The sequence below is a fragment of the Phoenix dactylifera genome, chromosome 11, assembly GCF_051530095.1.
Source record: "Phoenix dactylifera cultivar Ajwa chromosome 11, Ajwa_hap1_PhDact_Kaust_v1.1, whole genome shotgun sequence".
Lineage (NCBI taxonomy): Eukaryota > Viridiplantae > Streptophyta > Magnoliopsida > Arecales > Arecaceae > Phoenix > Phoenix dactylifera.
The window spans coordinates 12,473,284-12,492,803 of record NC_143200.1 but is presented as its reverse complement, the minus strand read 5'-3'; the positions used below and the strand labels follow the sequence as shown (position 1 = coordinate 12,492,803).

Sequence of the window (19,520 nt, the reverse complement as noted above, 5' to 3'; positions counted from 1 at the left end):
TGCCCTGAATTTAAACCTGTTCGGCCTTTTATATGAATGCAAGCAGAATGTTTCTGGATGTTGATTTCTGATCATTTACTCATGGTTGCAATATAACGCCGTTTCTCAGAAGAATAATCAAAGTCCTGCAGCACTATCAAGCCTTTGTCCATCCAAATCTATTCCCAGCGAGCTTATAGGGCATATAATTAGCAAAAATATTAACAAGATGAGTTCCATTGGCTCAACAATGCGGCCTGATTCAGGCGGTCGAAATATGGAGAACTGTTTGATATTTTTTTTTGTTTTTTTTTTGTTGGGGGGGGGCTGTACTGGAGTAGTGGTTGTTTGCTTATAGGGCTTAAGCAGATGCTGCAGTTCAAAGCAGTCAGAAACTCACAATTAAATCCTAATTTTTGTTAATGTCAGTAAAGCTTACAGGACAGTGTCTTTTATAATCAGCAAAGACAATTGACAATGAGTTCCACTAGCTCAGAATCAACACCAGATTCAGCTGGTTCCAAAAAAGCAACATTGCGGGAACTTGATCAATTTTTCTCACTGGAACAGTGGTTTTGCTTATAGGGCTCAAGCTAGCTATTGAATTTCATAACATAGAACTCATTGCAGTCAGATGCTTTTTTTTTTAGTGAAAGGAAGGGAGGGACCCACCCATTGCAGTCACAATTCACAAGTAAATTATGATTCTTCTTGATGGAGATATAACATAACTGATATTATAAAATAAGCCTTGCAATCTCATGTTGTCTGGAAATTTCAGTGTTTCAGGTTTTTTTTAAAGAAAAAGAAAAATATCAATAGAGAAATTGAAATTAAAAAAAAGAACCGTGAATTTACATATCTCATGAACCACCAAACCCGATGAAAAGGGATAACTGGAATGCTTCATTTCTCGAACCTACAAAGTTGCAAGGCCATGCACAAACTCTGCTCTCTTGCATGCTCTGGAGCAAGGCGTTCAAGAGCATTTGGAGGGATGAGCATAATCTCCGCCATGGTCATGAGCTGGCAAGCCAGAGACAGAAGACTATGCATCAATGCAAGAGCTGAAAATGTGCATATTGACTTGCATATATGTGATCATCCAAATATTGGAAATTACAATATAAAATGAAGAAAATATATTGGCTTTATATGCTTTACGAGTCATCATCTAGATAGAATATCAAATTAGCAAAACATTGGACGAAAAAATTTCTTAAACAAGTATTCAATCAAAAGATAATATGCTTGTATAAAGACATGTACAGGGATCACTTAATCAGACCTTCATCAAGCAAACAGTAAAATTATACCTAAGAATTTGTAAATAGATAATATATTACTTACTAGGATTCATAATATTATATTTACTAGCAAGCAAATAGTCATGTTTACCGCGAGGCAAACAAAGCCGTGGATTGGTTTGCATCTTTTATTGCCGATCATTCCAGCAAGACGCTGTGGACGGACGGTGCAGCCCCGCTACCTCCTTTTCAGGATATTTTATTTTCTGACTCTTGTGGATGTACTCAAACTAGGCTTTTGCAATTTGTCCGTCCTAACAAAAAAAATCAAGCAAGAAAATGGTAATTCATGTTGTTGGGGTATTGCTTTATGGTAGCTGAAGGAGATTACACAATACTGATTTTCATGAAAAAAAGGCTATAAAAGTGATATAGTGCAATGGTCCAATGACTGATCATCAAGCTCTTGGAGGTAGGATGGTGTTTAATCACTGTAACAAAGTCACATCCACATGTAAATTTATATAATATTAGCCAAAACAAAAGAATTACTTGCTGCTTTATGCTATAATATATGCTCATTATCCCGAGGGTTTCTTACCTTGATGTTTAAAGTTAAAGAAGGGAGGAAGAGGACAGCCATTGGGTAGACGAGTATTTGGGTCTCTCAGCTCATCAAAGAAGGGGTGCGTGCAGGCTTCCAACTGCAGGTTATCACATGCTTAGAATTCAACAGCATATTGATACTATCACAAATAAATCATGCTGTTCAAAGGGTATGATCTGATCCGAACATACAGCAGTGCACCGCAGATTTGGTGGGTACTGCAGAAAACCTGCACACCAGGTCAAGTGCTTCTGGGGGCAGGCGACATTGGAAAACCTGGGGCAAGCAAAATATCAAATGATAATTAAAAAATTTGTAACATCAATAATTGGTCTTATCTGAAAGAGTTGAAGTATCCTATGCGATCAAGGGGAGGTGCAGCAAGCCAGAAAATTTCAAAAAATTTAGATGATTAGAGAGAAATTTATTTTATATGGATGATTATCCTGATAAGAGAAACTTAAGCCCCATTTGGATTGCTTTTGGAAGGGCCAAAAGTGCTTTCTAGAGCCTAAAAAGCACTTCTAGATAATATATAAGTGTTTGGTAAAAGGCTAAAATAGCTTTCTAGTCCTACCAGAAGCTCTTTGTGTGACCAAAATACCCCAAATTTTGTAGTTATTATATTTGTTCCTTTATAATCCATCTTAATTACTTGGTAATCACCCTTTCAAAGATAATTACATTGTTTATTATAATATTTAGATTAAAATAAAATGTATACATTATAGATCAATAATACTTCACGCTTTATTATGTTAAAAATAGTATTATAATATAGTCATATCATAATATTATACTAAAACAATAATATCACATTCATATATTATAATAATATTATAATATATATAATAATATATTTATATGTAATAATAATAATAATAATAATAATTGTAATACTTTCTATCGAATATTATAATAACTAGTAATATAGTATATTGTATTATATTATACTAATATTATGATAGTACTATTTACTATCATTATTATATTATAATAGTCATATATATATACATATGTATGTATATATGTATATGTATATGTACACATATATATACATATGTACATAAATGCATACATATATATATATATATATATATATATATATATATATATATATATATAACAGAGTATGGGATATTTTGAGGTACAAGCTAAATAGATGATGCCTATGGTCCAATTAAGAGTTCATTTAAATTTGGAACTAACAAATGTGGCAAGCATTATTCTTCTAGCTTCCTAGCTCGACCAGTCCAACTGTAGTAGTCTGCTGCATATCTACAGCAGAATAACGTTCACTAGCCTCCAATGGACCTTAGTTGGGAAGCCAAGCACTGGGATAGCTCTAGTGTTTTGCGCAGCTCCTTTTCAGTCCATTGGTTCACTTTGCTATTCCCTTCCCTCTGAATTGTTATGGTCAAATTCGAGGGGTCAGCGAAGGATGATCCCTAATCCAGCACTTAGAATCGTGGTTTAACATATAAGAGATGTCCTCTTATAGCCGAATCCTCTATTTACAACAATTCTATGTCTACAACAACTCTGGTATTGAATTGCAAGCTGCTTGGATTGGTCTACAGTATGCTATATCAGTGTTGAAATATGGTTCTTGCATCTAGGAGTTTCACCTCAACTATACGTATTAGGAGTGCAACCAATTTGCAGACTGGATTGCTGCCCATTAGGGAACTCCAACTTGGAGCACTACATTTTTCGGTGAACTTTTGCACCATGTAAGGGTTGATGGAGAGAGTTGCATATGCCAAAGAGTCCTTAAGCTTGATCCCAACCCCACCGCCATCTAAAAAAGCTTAAATGACAACTGCCTATTTAAACATGTCTTTTAGAATAACTGCAAGAGCATTATCAATTATTTCAAAGAAATTGCATGATGATTATCTATGTCAAATACTTGGGACCCGTTTGGTTCACGGGAAGGGGGTATCAAAATTGAAGAAACCATGACTTCTTATGAGTGGAGTATGTACAACATGGTGCTCAATATTTTGATCAGGAACATGATACTTAATATGGGCAGATGGAGATGTGCTTCAAGGTATCATGAACAATGGATTAAAAGCTTCCATGGTAATTAATATTCTTGTGCCAGGGACCAAACCTTATGCTCCAGAATGTCTCATATATTATAAATACAAGGAGAATTTGCAATAACTGTCTACCGGCCTACATAGAGCACTTGATCACATTTTGAATAACTAGTTATTTAGATGCGTAGTTCTAGCTATAGCTATAGGCCAACTGAGAATGAAAGGACTGCTCAACTACATTCCCTATAATCAAGATTTATAAACAGAGAAATTGGATGTTATTGCAATAGGCCAATCAGAAATAAACTCATGATGTTGGTTTTTTTTCATTAATGCATTCTAGTTCCCACGTCCAAAAGAAATATTCATCTTATTAAAAGATAATATCAACACAAGACCTTAAGTGATCCAGATAGGTTGAAGTGCTTACCTAAAAAGAGAGAGTGGAATGAGAAAGATGAGAACTTTAAATTTTTAATATAGACTTCCTGGGAAATAGTGGATGACAAGAACTTGCATATGGAGGAGTGTACCACTATCATCATCACCACCAACAACAACATTAGAAAATGATCTCTTTCTATAAAAAAAAGGTAAAAATTTGTAATAATTACAATTCATTGATCAAAAATCTCGTCACTAAATGCGGATCATAACTCATTCGAGATAGAAAGGACCATTCAATCATTCATTCAGAAATAGTGTGATGCAGGATAAATGACTGTTACTTATTTAGATTAGATTTATATAATCAAAGGAAATATATGCCCACCAAGATGAACTTCTTGTTCTTGTCATTGCCAATATTTATATATGTGCTTCACAATCTATGAACATATAAAATCACTAGAAATTTAGACTAGTAAAATATTAAGAAATTTGTTTGACAATGTTAGGAATGAGCATTATAGAAAATCTTGGGATTGCAACAATGACCGACTACAGTATGGCACGTGCAATGCATGTTTTTTCTTGATTTTTAAATGATAAATCTATCTAAATAGATAGATAATAATACCAAAGCAAGGATTCGACCTTCCCCCTGATGTTTAATGGCCATACACTAACCAATATGGGATGAGAAATACAGAGTGTGCGGGATGAGGAAACATAGGGCTGAGAAATGCAGATGTTCAGAAAAATTTTGGCTGAAGAGCAGTGGATTCTTGGATTTGAACAGAGTTGGCAGATTGAGCCCCATCCAACCAGTAATGACGACATTTATTGCTCACCCAACCTGGGGGAGGTGAGAGGCATGACATGTTTAGTTGCTATGGGAGTGATCTATTATCCACTCACACCTTAGCTAATGTAGGTTGGTTGCTCGTTGGCCAATTCCATCTCAGGAGAAAAAGATACAAGAGCAAATGCTTTGTTCTATCCTGTGACAAAAGTGGGGAGTGAAAGGAATGTTCATTTCGTGAGAAAGGCGTTGAAAGAATAAAGGGAATGGTCAATGAAATATGATCCATAGACCTTGTCTGCATAGGTAGGACCAAGATCATTAGTTATGGTTATAGAACACTCCATGGCACAAATTCTCATTGCACACTCTCACCTAGATTGACAAGAGAGTCAGGGCAATCTGAACTTGCATTAGTAGATCATAGTATCTCCAACATACAATGTTTTTGAGAATTCATGGTACAGTGTTTGTGATGTGTATTTTTTGATATAACCAGTCTGTTGTCCAAACAAATTGCACATATAATACAGAAGTTCAAAAGCCGCCACAGGGTTTTTTGCAGCCTCTCCTTAGAAATTTACATTGCCATTACCAAGTCACCAATTTCAAGTGCTGTCAATCATGAACCTCTACAAACTGGCTTTATGTCTGCTGTTGTCCATGACGCACCACTACAGTCAGAAATCTTAGATAGCTTAGCATGCAAAGCAGTAGAGATTATTTGAAAAATAAAAGAATTTATTAAAAGTGCTTGGGAGAAGTATATCAAAAGGAACAGACATTAATAACATACAAAGAAGCTGTATGCTGACCATGGCAATCAAATTCCAACAGCATCAAGAAGCTCAGAGTGTTGCGAAACAGATACCAAAGAATTGGCAACTATAGCGCCACTAGCTGCCACTGCTGGAACTCCAATTCCTGGAAAAGTTGAATCGCCGCAACAAAAGAGCTGTGGGATGGGTGTTGAATGACCAGGAAACGTGGCTTCTCCAGCTTTTATAGCTGGGCCATATGTTCCTCTATTCCTTCTAAGGAACCTCTGGTGAGTAAGTGGCGTTCCTACCAATTTCACATCACAATTTTCACGACTAAATCCAGGACCCAGAGCACGTTCAACAGCTCTCCACATTACCTGAGACCAAAAGAACCATTCACAGCTTAAGGAAACAAAGAAGATGGATTGATTTCAGCTGGACTAAATATTTTAAACAAGAAGATCAGTCACAAAAGTTCTAAAGCAGTTTATGTCTCAAGTCAACCATGGAAACCTTAAACTTCCCTGTTTACCTAATCTAGTGAAATTCATCTTGCAAGTAAAGAATCACCATCAAAGTATGTGAAGTTGGCAAGGAAGCTTATGCTATAGGAAGTCGAAGGGATGAGTAACAAATTAAACTCAACTGTCAGGCTTTTTACAGCTATAAATGTGTTACCTATAAACAGAACAAACAGATTAAAAAACATAATGACAGACAGAAATACAATGCCTTCAAGGTCAGCTATTTGAGTGGTTTAGAAAATTCTAATACTTCTTGACCTTAAAGTGATTATAGAAGTAACAGAAAAATGAAGTAATGATCTAGGATCAAATATCTATACCTCTGATCGTTCTGCTTTGAGTCCTCGATACTCTGCACTTCTACGATCAAGCCCTTCCCACAAGCCAAATGGTTCTGTTCCTGGAGTATAAGCATGCAAAACATGTTTCCCCGGGGGTGCCAAGTCTTTACCGAGCACACTAGGTACAGAAATTAAGACAACATTCTGATCAGCATCTACACCCCTGCTCCAATCATTAACAACTATGTGATGGATTCCCAGGCCTTCCAGGATGTCCTGTCAACTACATGTGATTAGTTGCTTTGCAGGAGAACCAAATAAAGCCAAAGATGCAGAAAAGTTAAAAAGACGTATTCAATTGTGTAAATCTCTTGCAGAGGGGAACAGAAGCTCTTTGTTAAATGGATAGCAAGAAGGATGTCCAGCATTGAAAGTTGAAACACAATCTTTGTGAACTTTTGCAGGGAACAGAAATGCCATCTAATGACCCATCAAATTTGCTCTTTTATTTTTCAGAAAATTTTGGTAAGGAGATTATCTTATTAAAAAGACAACTAGCTTTTTATTTCAATGTTAAGACACGATGGAAAATGCTATCAAGTAGCATTAGTTGGCTAGTACTTTGCTGTACAATGGTGAATCGAAAAGACTATTTGGGTCAGTCATCCTCTACGAAGAAATTGCGTCAATTTTTGCTTCTCCAGTAAAATACTCAGAAATGGAAAAAAATCACTTACTTATGCATAATGTAGTTTCAAACACAAAGGAAAGGAATTTCAGCTGACCTGTGAATCAAAACCCAAGTGGAGATGCATAAATGATTCACATTGTGGGGTTTCTTTAACTTTAGTTTGGTAAGATTTTGGGATGGCATCTGCTGGTAGCAAATTCAAAGTGTCCCACATAGATGCATTGCTTACAACAGCTTTCTTGGCACGTACAATCTACATAAAAGATCAACGCCAATGAACTAGTCAGCAGCTACCATTCCCAGAAATTGCATAAAACCCAAATGAAAAGCCTAGGTGCAGACAATTAAGGGAAACATATATGACGAACACTTACCTGTCCACTCCTTAACTTGACGCCAATAGCTCGACCATTTTCAACCAGAATATTTTCAACATGAGTACCCAATGCAAGCCTTCCACCAAATTTTTGCATTCCTCGCACAAGAGCATCTACTACTGCCCCACTTCCATGAAGAGGATATTCAAGCAAGCACCCTGGTTTATACCATTCTGCAAACATATAAACCTGAGAAGTGCAACGGAGTACAATGAAAATAAAAAGCATGAGTCTACAAATAAAAAGTAAAATGCAAACGCATAACATGGCTAGCAATCATGATTATATAAGATAATTAGGGCCTTCTGGAGTCAAAAACCAGTAGATATCAACATGTAAATAACAAATAAATAAAGAAATAAATAATATTGATTGATAATAACTTGGCTTATATTATTTGGACACTCTAATCTTACCTGATGATTGTTTTTAGAACTGAAGAAAACCAAATTTTAATCAACATCTTTTTTACAAAAAAGAAACTGTCTAGTTATCACCCATATGTCAACACTAATTGAGTTCAATATAACACAATATAGTAAACATAATCAAACTTCCATAAAGTTGTTCTAGATATGTGTGATTTCAAAAGTCAATAGTTCATGCCTTTGTTTTGCTAATTGTTTGCTAGTGACATGTAATTTATACTACTAGCTACCATATTCTTCTAGGAATGGTACACCCACCCCACTCAGTCACAACCACATCCAGACTTGCTTCCACATACTACAGACTAAGGATTTAAACATTGAAGTACAGACTCATACCAGTCACCAGCTGATAAGATACATACCTCAATAGGAGGCTGAAACAGCGTTAGTTGTTTTCAGTACGAATGAGCAAAACAATAAAGAAAAAGGTTTACCAAGCAGTGCAAGTTAAATATGACTTGATACAGAATGATTCGGGGCAGAACGCCTCAATACAACATGATACAGGACAACTCAGCCTGGTTTGCTAAAATTGGGGTGTGCAAGGGTTTCCTATGCCGGACCCTGGCCAGTGACAGCAGTTTTCAATCCTCAACTGATCTCCAACAAACATTTTTTATTGCTACAAATTTTTGCAATAACTCAATCAGATTTTATTGCCTTGTCCATTTTTGAACTTATCCATCATATAGTAGTTAACATACAGCCACTACTTTCATTTAGAATGTTGAAGGCTATAACTGAAAAATTGGGAGCTTCCTTGGCATTATCACTTCTGGAATCTTTCACTATCATCTTTCCTGTCCCCACATCACTCTTAATAGAGGTTAAGTAGGCCTCATATTACAATCATGTTAGATCCTATGAAGTTTTGAGAAAAGCCAAGGTTTTTGCATGACAATCTTACTGTTAATGAAGGAAAAATTGGGGGAAAAATCAGCACATAGGTTCTGAAAGACCATAGATAATAACTGAAGAATTGAGTTTACCATTTCCGCCGTGAGTGTCCCATTAGATTTGACCCCTGCAAGTAGAAAGCACAACAGGTCCACCCAATTACGAATAAAAGGGTTTTTCAGCTCCAGTGAATCAATAATCTCTGAGAAGGGTCTCAACAGCTTAGTAGCACCTAGAGCTCCTTGAGGTCCTATTTGGATAAATGATTTCAATAAAGATGGAGCATATCTAGCTGCTGCTGTCGAGAGAACACCCCAATCCCCTCGAATAGAAAGAGGAGGAAGAGCTGTTGCAGCAGCCGACATTGGCAGAACCACATCCTGTTGACTAATTCCATTTCTTATTTGAAATATGTATGATGAAACAAAATTTGTTGGAAAACATAATTATTGGCATTCAAGTAACAAAAGCATGTTGAGACAAATTAACAAAACTTGATTCATGCAGTTCTATCATCATTCTTAAGCAGGCAATTAATATGACAGATAAAACAAAAGGATATACAGATATATGATATACACGTGCTCGCACAAGAACAGATACTCAAACACATACAATACACATACATGCGTGCATATGTACATGCATTGTATGGATGAAGTTGCTTATGTATGCATTTACATAAAAATGTACAATTTATGTATTTATGTGCAACCATCTAGAATTTTACTTATTTGATGAATGCAGCTGGTGATGCCGAACAGCAGGGGAAGAGAAGAGAGAAGAAAAAATAGAGACTGAGAGAGGAGGAAGGAGGAAGAAAGAACTAGGCTTCGCACCTAGCCCTGCTAAGGGTCTCTCACCAGAGCTAAAAGAAAAGAATTACAATTTCATTCATAGCATACCCTAAACGGTGTACGGTCCAACATATTTATAAGACCCAGAAAATGCAAAAAATCCTTAAAAGAAACTAATCTCACAAAAACCCTTAGAGATGACAAAATACCAAAATAAGCCCTAAAGGCTGTCAAATAACAAAATACCCTAATAAGTCCAAATAACATAAAATCACCCCAAAATAAAATCAAATTGGTTGGACCATCCTCCTGTGGCGACCGTAGACCCGAGTGAAATGAAATCAAACTGGTTGGACCATCCTCCTGCGGCGACCATAGACCCGAGTGACGGATGACTTGGCACTGATGTCCACACCAGCTCTCCCCAGGTGGAAAGAAATCGACCTTGACGAGCGCAACTCGGTGTAGCTCTGGTAGAACTCCAATAGGTCCGGGTTAACCCGTTGAAACTTCTCACACATGATCCAAATAGAGTCGAACTCTGGTCATCCTCGCCAACAAACCAAGAAGCACTGGATGCCTCCATCACTGGTAAAAACTATCTAATCGTCTAAAATAGCATCAACATGCTCTTTTTGTGCTCGGTGGAGAGGTAAAGGAATCGAAGCTGGTATGGGATCAGTAATAGGGGAATCATCAGGCTCAGGAGGGGGCTCAGCAAAAGGGTCATCGAAGATTGTCGGTAGGCCCTTGTAAGCAACCAAATCTTCAACATTAAAAGTTGGGCTAGTACCAAAATCAGATGGGAGGTCAATGACATAGGCATTAGTGCCAACCCTGTACAACACCCTGAATGGCCCAGTACTACGAGACTGTAATTTCTTAACGATTCCAGAAGAAAAGTGCTCAGGCTGAATACGAATCATTATACAATCCCTAGTTTGAAATTTCTTAGAACGCCTGTGGGAATCAGCTTGCATTTTATAGGGAGCATTACTAGCATGAATGCACTTGTGAATTTTCTGATGCAACTCATGAATATTTTGTGAAAATGCATGTGCAAACTTGGGAATCCTAACTTGGGGAGGCATGGGTAAGAGATATGGAGGTTTCCTAGCTTACAACCATGCACTACCTCAAATGGACTCCTACCTATGGACCTGTTGACTAAATTATGGGGGTGAATTTCTTGGACAAATAGAGTGGACGCCAAAGATTCGTTGAACACATTTCGCTCAAATTCAGCGAGACGCAGGATGTGGAGAACCTTGTCCTTTGACACTTCGCATTTCTTGTTCTTATCAGGTGCCTCGGGCTGCAACGGATTGAGTTTAATTGTTTTGCCCTCGAACACAAAAGAACAAGAGTTGGATCGACCATAGATGGTGACATCAAAGTCGAACAGCCAAAATCTTCCGAAAATTAGATGTCCTACATCCATCGAAATTACATCACACCATATGGCGTCTTTGTAAGAAAGGATGTGAATGGGCACAAGACATCTTTTTTTGATGTGCATAGAAGTTGTGTCAATCTAAGAGACCTTATATGGTTGTGGCTGGGGAACGAGAGTCAAACCCAAGCGGAAGACGATGTTGAAGGATATTGCATTAATGCAACTCCCGCTATTGATGACGACCTTACAATCTCTCTCTGCACTTAATATAAGTATGAAAAATCGAGGTTCTTGTTCAATCATCAGTTTCTTTGGGTTGTGCGAGGGCACATCTGACTGCACTCATGATGGACTGGTCAAACTCTCTCTCTCTCTAAAGGTGCAAATGATATAGATGTAGTGAGGATGCATTCTAGGATATCAGGTCCTTCATCACACTCTTCATCAATGTCCTGAATGTCATCAATGTTTGGTTCATAGACTTGCTCCTTCAAGTCATCTGTATCACCTCTCTGCTTTTGCTAATCAATAACTAAAGATTTATTAGCGCATTGGGAGGCAGCGTGACCGAACCCTGGCATTTATAGCACTAATTCTGGAATTTGGTTTTGGAGGCTCACCAAGGACTCCCTTGCCTCATCGATGTTTGGTTCATAGACTTGCTCCTCCAAGTCATCTGTATCACCTCTCTGCTTTTGCTAATCAATAACTAAAGATTTATTAGCACATTGGGAGGCAGCGTGACCGAAACCCTAGCATTTATAGTACTGAATTCTGAAATTTGGTTTTGGAGGCTCACCAAGGACTCCCTTGCCTTTGGTGTCTCGGCTTAAGATAGGGGCAGCAGGAGAGGGTCGAGGGGTAGAGAAGCCCACAGAAGGTATGGGCCCCGAAGAATTAGTACCCGTGGAAGTGCCCCAAATGTCAAAGCACCTCACAAACATAGACTTGGAGACCTGCTCATAGTTTTGTACGAATGTATAAGCCTGATCTAACATGGACACTTCTCGAAGGGCAAGTTCTCTTCTAAGTTCATCATTGAGACCTCTTCGAAACCGGCTTAGGACCATTCTCTCATCCTCAATCACATTACATCGCATCATGTATTCATCAAATTGGGCAATGTAGTCAGTAGCTGATCGGGTGCCTTGCCTTAAGTTATTCCATCGGTCAAGGAGATCATCTTGGTAGCTAAGAGACAAGTATTTTTTTCTTAAGTTTTTCTTTCATTTCTATCCAGTTAGTTATAGCAGGTTGACGTCTCCTAGCCAGAAGTTGTTCCGTGTTTTGCTAGAAAAATCTAGCTCGACCGATGAGCTTCATTCTGACGAACTGGACCTTCTTTTTTTCAAACAAATTATACCACTTAAAAAAATGGTCCATTTCGTGTAACCAGTCTGAGAAGACCTTTGGATCAAAGCGACCATCAAAGGTGGGGCTTCAACCCGAATGCCTTTCATCACATCTTCATCATGGTCACAAGGCTCTCTAGATTCTACATTGTGGCGATAACCCCTATTGCCATTAGGGAATGGCACCGATCCTCTTTGACTAGGGTAGGTTAGAGGGCGGCCTAAGAAGGAATTAGGGTTAAGGTGGCCCTGTCGCACAAATCCTAGATGGTCTAGTATTTCGTCCTCGATCTCTGGGCCCTTCAAATAGGAGGAACTACCTTCTTTGAATTCCATAATCCTCTGAAGGAAAGCCTCAATTGAGTCTAATTGTGCGTCGGCCTAGGTGGACATTGTGGTCAAGTCTTGGACAGCCTTTAGCAAGGCTTCGATCTTGGGATCCATGGCAAGTAGGGAATCTAACAGGGAGACAACACAACCACTACAAACGTGCATATAATGAGGGTGCAAAGTTGTGCATGGCCCTACAATACTAAGACAGTGGTGGTTCCTAGGCAGACCTAATGCATGAAAATGATGCCTAGAGTGCAATGTATATGCTCAATATAAACGAAAAGCTAATCCATAGCAAATGAAATCAAGAAGAGGATCACGTAATAAATGCAAGAAAGTAATTGCAGTCAAATAGTGTCAGTATTTCGTGTATTGCAGGGTATCACAGAGCCTCGAAGATCTTCCAAAGATTAAGCAGCCCTACAATTAATAGCAAAAAGGGGCCACTACAAGGGTGTCTCAGGTTGTTTGGGGCGTGTGTGTTAAATGCACAGTAAAAAAAAGTCAATAGAGCACACAAGAGTTCATTGATGCTGAATTTAGACGAACAAATAAATTTTCTAGGAAGAGGAGGATCTAACCTAGGCTGGGGTAACAATCAGAAGCATAGTCGCAGCAAGTAGGCTCGTCAAATGGCTCAAATCGGATCTAATCACAGCAACTCAGCAAGCCTGATCTCAGCAACTCGTTGGGCCTTCGATTTAGAAGGGGCGGAGCCAGGTAGGGTGGTGGAACTGTCGAGTCTACAATTGAAAAGAAGGGGCAGAAGTATGGATGGCCTGATGGGCCTAATGGAAGTGGCGGGTGGGGGATGCCTGATGGGCCTGAATAAAAGGGGAAGGGGCGGGCCTGCTAAGAGGTTATGGGGTGGGCCTGTGACAGTGTGAGGGGGGGTTTGTTGCATGGTGTGGGCCTAATAAGAGGGGTGTGCAGTGTGGGCCTAACGAGAGGGGGCAGGATCAGAAGGTGTGAGAGGGGGGCGGGACCGAGTGTGGTGGTGGCATGCAGTGGTTTCACTGTCGAAACACTCGAAGAGACGAGAAGAGGGAGGGAGAGTTGGGGATGGGATAAGGGCAATAGGAAGGGGTCGAGGGGTAAAGGAGCTCACAGAAGGTCTGGGCCTCGAAGAATTAGTACCCTTGGAAGTGCCCCGAGTCTCAGAACACCTCACAAACATGGACTTGGAGACCTGCTCATAATTTTGTACGAATGTATAAGCCTGGTCTTACGTAGACACTTCTCGAAGGACAAGTTCTCTCCTGAGTTCATCATTGAGACCTCTTCGGAACCGGCTTACGAACATCCTCTCATCCTCAATCACATTACATCGCATCATGTATTCATCAAATTGGGCAATATAGTCAACAGCTGATTGGGTGCCTTGTCTTAAGTTATTCCATCGGTCAAGGAGATCATCCTGGTAGCTAAAAGGCAAGTATTTTTTTAAGTTTTTCTTTCATTTCTATCCAATCAGTTATGGCGGATTGACGTCTCCTAGCTAGGAGTTGTTCAGTGTTTTGCCAAAAAACCTAGCTCGATCGATGAGCTTCATTCTGGCACACCGAACTTTCTTTTCTTCAGACAAATTATACCACTCGAAGAAGTCCACTTCGTGCAACCAGTCTGAGAAGACTTTTAGGTCAAGGCGACCATCAAAGGTGGGAGCTTCAACCCGGATGCCTTTCATCACATCTTCATTATGGTCACAAGGCTCTCTAGGTTCTACATTGTAGCAATAACCCCTATCAACATTAGGAAATGGCACCGGTCCTCTTTGACTAGGATAGGTTAGAGGGCGGCCTGGAAAGCGATTAGGGTCAAGGTGGCCCTGTCGCACAGATCCTATGTTGGCGCTGTGCGGAAGCATGTGGATTCCTGATATCCGCTAACCTAGGGCGTCCCCTAGGGCGTCAGGCCGCATGGGGAAAGAAGGAAGAAGAGATGAAGAATCACAATCACAAACTAGGGTTTTCGTGGAGAAGAAGAGGAAGAGAAGAGAGAACGTGGGAGAAAGTTTTCTGGCGGCTCTTATTTCTTTAGAAAATAATACAAGTGATAACCCTAAAACTGATTACATCAAGCCTTTATATAGGCTCTCAATTTTAGTCTAATCCCAAGCCAACTCAATCTCCCCCTAAGCCACATTAGAAAGCACTCAACCCAAGTCCATGACTTATATGCTCTCTTCCATTGAGTCTAAACCTAGCCCAAGAATGACTTAGACCCTTAGGAACATAAATCATGAAGTCCCTAAGCCAGTCAAAGATCAAAAATTTCCATCATTGATTGAATGGCACGCCTGGCACGGCGTTGGAGTCGACCCCTGCAGATCAGTGGTCGACCCCAATACTTCAGGGGTCGACCCCCTCACAGACAGGGGTCGACCCCTCCTTCACTGGGGTCGACCCCTTCCTGAGACGACAGAAAACAGCTCTCTGTCGTCTCCCTGTGACTTCCTGAGGTCGACCCTTCCTTGACTGTTAGGGGTCGACCCCACCTGAGACCGACAGAGAAGTGCTCTCTGTCGTCTCCATATGACTTCTTGGGGTCGACCCTTCCTTCACTGGGGTCAACCCCAGCTCTTCATGGGTCGACCCCAACTTTCCATGAGTCGACCCCAGCCTTGCAGAAACTAAATTTTGAGCTGGTTTTTCTTTGGATGCGCCACACATGAGCCTACAATCTCCACTTTGGCGCTCCAAAGCCTCTGTAAGCTTCTCATGGTCCATCAATCCCATCAGCGTCACACACCTAAGGAAGCCATCCCTTGGAAGAGTCTTGGTCAGTGTATCTGCCTGGTTCTCCTTCGTATGAACTTTGGCTAGCTCCACTTCACGTTCTTCCACCAACTCCCTAATCCTGTGGTATCTGATGTCAATATGTTTGGTCCTCGCATGATAGACCGAGTTCTGAACCAAACATAATGCACTCTAGCTATCACATTGCACCCTGACAGCTTCCTGTGCAAATCTCATTTCCAATGCCAATCCTTTCAACCATAGAGCTTCCTTGGCAGCTTCCGTGATGCCAATATACTCTGCTTCCGTTGTAGACAATGCCGTGATTGGTTGCAAGCTTGATCTCCATGACACTGGACCTCCATTCAAACAAAACACATAACCTGTGGTAGAACGTCGTGTGTCCATATCTCCTCCGTAATCAGCATCCACAAAACCAATCATCCGGCTCTAGTTCTCCTTGGTCATGTTGGAATTCTTCTCCTTGCTACCTTCCTGTCCATAGCAAATACCAACTCCAACTGTGCCCACCAAGTATCTAAAAACACCTTTCAGTGCTCTCCAATGCTCCTTGCTAGGGTTAGCCATGAACCTGCTGACTTGGCTAACTGCATGTGCAAGATCTGGTAACAGACCATGGCATACATCAAACTCCCAACTCCTGAAGCATATGGAATGCTCTTCATCTCCTCAGCTTCCGCCTCAGTCTGTGGTGACATTGTCTTCGAAAAACTGACATGACCGACTATTGGTAATGCCGCCGGTTTCGCTCCATCCATGCCATATCTCCGCAATACCTTTCTGATGTAACCTCCCTGAGATAAATGCAGCACCTTCTTGGTTCCATCCCTGAGAATCTCCATGCCTAGAATCTTCGTGGCTGGACCCAAATCCTTCATCTTAAATTTCCGAGATAAGGCTACCTTTAAGTCTTTCACAATTCCTCTACTCTTGCAAGCAATCAGCATGTCATCTACATACAAGAGTAGATATAATCTAGACTCATCCTCAAGAGTCTTCACATAGACACAAGGGTCATACTCACATCTGGTCATGCCAATGCTCCTCACATATGTGTCGAACCGCAAGTACCATTGCCTTGATGATTGCTTCAACCCATAGAGTGATCTCTGCAGCAAACAAACCTTTCCTTCTGACCCTGGCTCACCAAACCCCTTTGGCTGCTCCATATAAATCTTCTCCTCCAAATTTTCATGGAGGAAAGCTGTTTTAACATCCATTTGCTCCAACTCCAAATTCTGAATGGCAACAATGCTCAACAGCATCTGAATAGAAGTATGTCGAACAACTGGGGAGAATACTTCATTATAATCAATGCCCTCCTTCTGGGAGTATCCCTTAGCCACTAACCTGGCCTTGTATCTGATGCCTTCTCTATCTGAAAGTCCTTTGCATTAGAACACCCACTTGCTTCCAATGGGTTTCTTTCCACTTGGCAACTGCACCAACCGCCAAGTCTAATTTTTCTGAAGAGACTGCATCTTCTCTGCCATAGCTTGGACCCACCTATCGCTATCCTAGCGTGCCAGTGCCTCCTCATAGGTCTCCGGGTCTCCATCACAACAACCAATGCATAAGACATGGTTTCGCCAAAACCATACCTCTCCGGCTGCTTCACAATCCGCTTAGGCTTGTGCAGTGTGACTCCGATGCTTCTGCTGGGATATTGTTCCTTCCTTTGCACATCTCGTCTCCAAGTTAGCATCTCGCTCCTCTCCACATGTGGAGGCACCTTTGACTGGTGCTCCACCTAAATTTCATGTCCTTCTGGTGCACTTGCAAAAGGTAAAACTGAATAAGAAGTTAGTTGTCCAACCCTGTCTTGTTGGTTCTCCCCCCGCTCTTCTTTCACCCTTTGCATCTTTAGGACTCAATTCTCATCAAAGACCACATCCCTACTGATAGTAGTCTTCTTCTCCAAGGGATCCCACAGCCGATAACCCTTGACTCCACGCGGATATCCTATGAACACCATCTTTCGTGACTTGGCATCCAACTTGCTCCGCTCACTGGGATCAATGTGCACAAATGCCGTCCACCCAAATACTCTAAGATGGCCAACCTCCACCTTTCCAGACCATAGCTTCTCTGGAACCCTTCCATCTAGCTTTGTATGAGGAGATCAATTCACCAAGTAGCAGGCTATGTCTACTGTGTCCACCCAAAACACCTTGGGAAGCCCTGCCTGCAATCTCATACATCTAGCTTTTTCCATGAGAGTCCTGTTTATCCTTTCGGCCACCCCATTCTGTTGAGGAGTCTTCCTCACTGAAAATTGCCTCTTGGTCCCACAATCTTCGCAAAATTTCAGAAACTCCTTACTTAGAGAAGACCTCTGACTTTTTCCTCAAGAAGTACAACCAAACTCTTCTTGAAAAGTCATCAATAAGAGTTAGAAAATATCTTGCCCCATTCCTGGCTATAACCGGGGCCGGTCCCCAAACATCCGTGTGCACTAGCTCCAGGGGACCACCGCTGCGTGTAGTACTGGTAGAAAACTTCACCCTGTGTTGCTTCCCTAACTGGCAAGGCTCACACACCTCTGGAACTCCTCCATCCAGATCTGATATCAGTCCATCTTTGCTCAGCATCTTCATACCACGATCTCCCATGTGACCCAAGCGGTAATGCCACAAACAATATGCTTCCTGCTGGCCCTGTGCCACTGCTGCTGTTTCGGATCCCCCACACACCACGGACCCTTCCATTCTGTACAAATTATTCTCCAACCTCCTCCCCTTCATCACAACTATGGCTCATGTGGATATATTCAAAATACCACTCCTGGAACGGCAACTAAAGTTGTAACCATTCTTCTCCAAGTAGCCAAGTGACACTAGATTCTTTTTCAGATTCGGGACGTGCTTTACATTGGTAAAAGTCCGCACCATCCCATCAAACATCCTCACCTTGATGGTCCCAATGCCAGCCACCTTGCAAGGATGATCATCTCCTAATGTCACACTCCCCTCATCGATTTTGGTGTATGTAGCAAACCAAGACCGATTTGGTATGTAGTGATGAGAGCAAGCTGAATCCATTGTCCAGATATTCGTGTTGTTCCTGTGATCATCTGAAACTACCAAAAGGTCATCCTCCACCTTGAGATCAGCCACGGCACTAACTGAATCCTTGCCATTCTTCTCTCCCTGAAGCTTCTTCCAAAGCGGACAATTCTGCTTCAAGTGTCCTGCTTCATTGCACTTATAGCATCTGAACTCTTTCTTGCCCTTCTTGGACTTTGATTGTCCCCTTTGCTTGCTCCATTCCTTCCCTCTCCCAGGCCTCTCTCCGACAGTAAGACCTTCCTGAGGAACTCCATCCTTTATCAATCTTTCTCTTTGCTCATTGGACCTTAGCACAGAAATTATGTCTTCATAATTCAGCGTCTCCTTCCCATACAGCAAAGTAGTAACCAAAGGATCATAAGAACCAGGCAGCGAGCAAAGCAAGAGTAGAGATCTATTCTCCTCTTCCATCTTCACCCCAAGGGTCTGCAAGTCATTGCAAACCTGGTCAAACCTCTGAATATGAAGAACAATATCTCCACCTTCATGCATCCGAAGGCTGTACAATTGTTTCTTCAACATCAACTTGTTGCACATATTCTTCCCCATATACATGGTATGCAACTTTGTCCATAATCCCTTGGGTGTCTTCTCCTCTAGGACGCTGTACAAGGCTGAATCCGCTAAGCATCCTCTGATGGCAGCGCAAGCCCTTTTCTCCAAAGAAAACCATTCCTTCTCTGTCATACCCTCCGGCCTGTCCTCCAAGACCGAATCCAGATAGTTCTGCACCAAGAGATCCTCCACCCGGACCTTCCACATAGAGAAGCTTTCCTTTCCATTAAACTT

General features: G+C 40.9%; 1 protein-coding gene and 1 long non-coding RNA gene across 4 annotated transcripts in view; both read right to left on the bottom strand.

Moving 5' to 3' along the window:
• Positions 1-732: 732 nt before the first annotated feature.
• LOC149751628 (uncharacterized) lies at positions 733-2,569 on the bottom strand. The gene is made up of 3 exons (XR_016397815.1): positions 2,025-2,569; positions 1,378-1,930; positions 733-1,005 (listed from the first exon to the last, which is right to left on the bottom strand). It is a non-coding gene; the product is annotated as an uncharacterized LOC149751628 (long non-coding RNA).
• Positions 2,570-5,456: 2,887 nt separating this feature from the next.
• LOC120105898 (FAD/NAD(P)-binding oxidoreductase family protein) overlaps positions 5,457-19,520 on the bottom strand; it is a 28,655-nt gene continuing 14,591 nt past the window's right edge. For 2 of the 3 annotated variants that reach the window (XM_088706827.2, XM_039122310.3), the window contains 6 exons: positions 9,119-9,406; positions 7,696-7,887; positions 7,416-7,574; positions 6,670-6,906; positions 5,880-6,202; positions 5,457-5,738 (listed from right to left, as the gene is read on the bottom strand). In XM_088706827.2, the coding sequence (XP_088562953.1) occupies positions 5,888-6,202; positions 6,670-6,906; positions 7,416-7,574; positions 7,696-7,887; positions 9,119-9,406 (1,191 nt within the window). In that variant the 3' untranslated portion in view covers positions 5,457-5,738; positions 5,880-5,887. Of the gene's footprint in view, positions 5,739-5,860; positions 6,203-6,669; positions 6,907-7,415; positions 7,575-7,695; positions 7,888-9,118; positions 9,407-19,520 lie in introns of all 3 variants that reach the window. The other variant, XM_088706829.2, reaches the window with a different exon arrangement.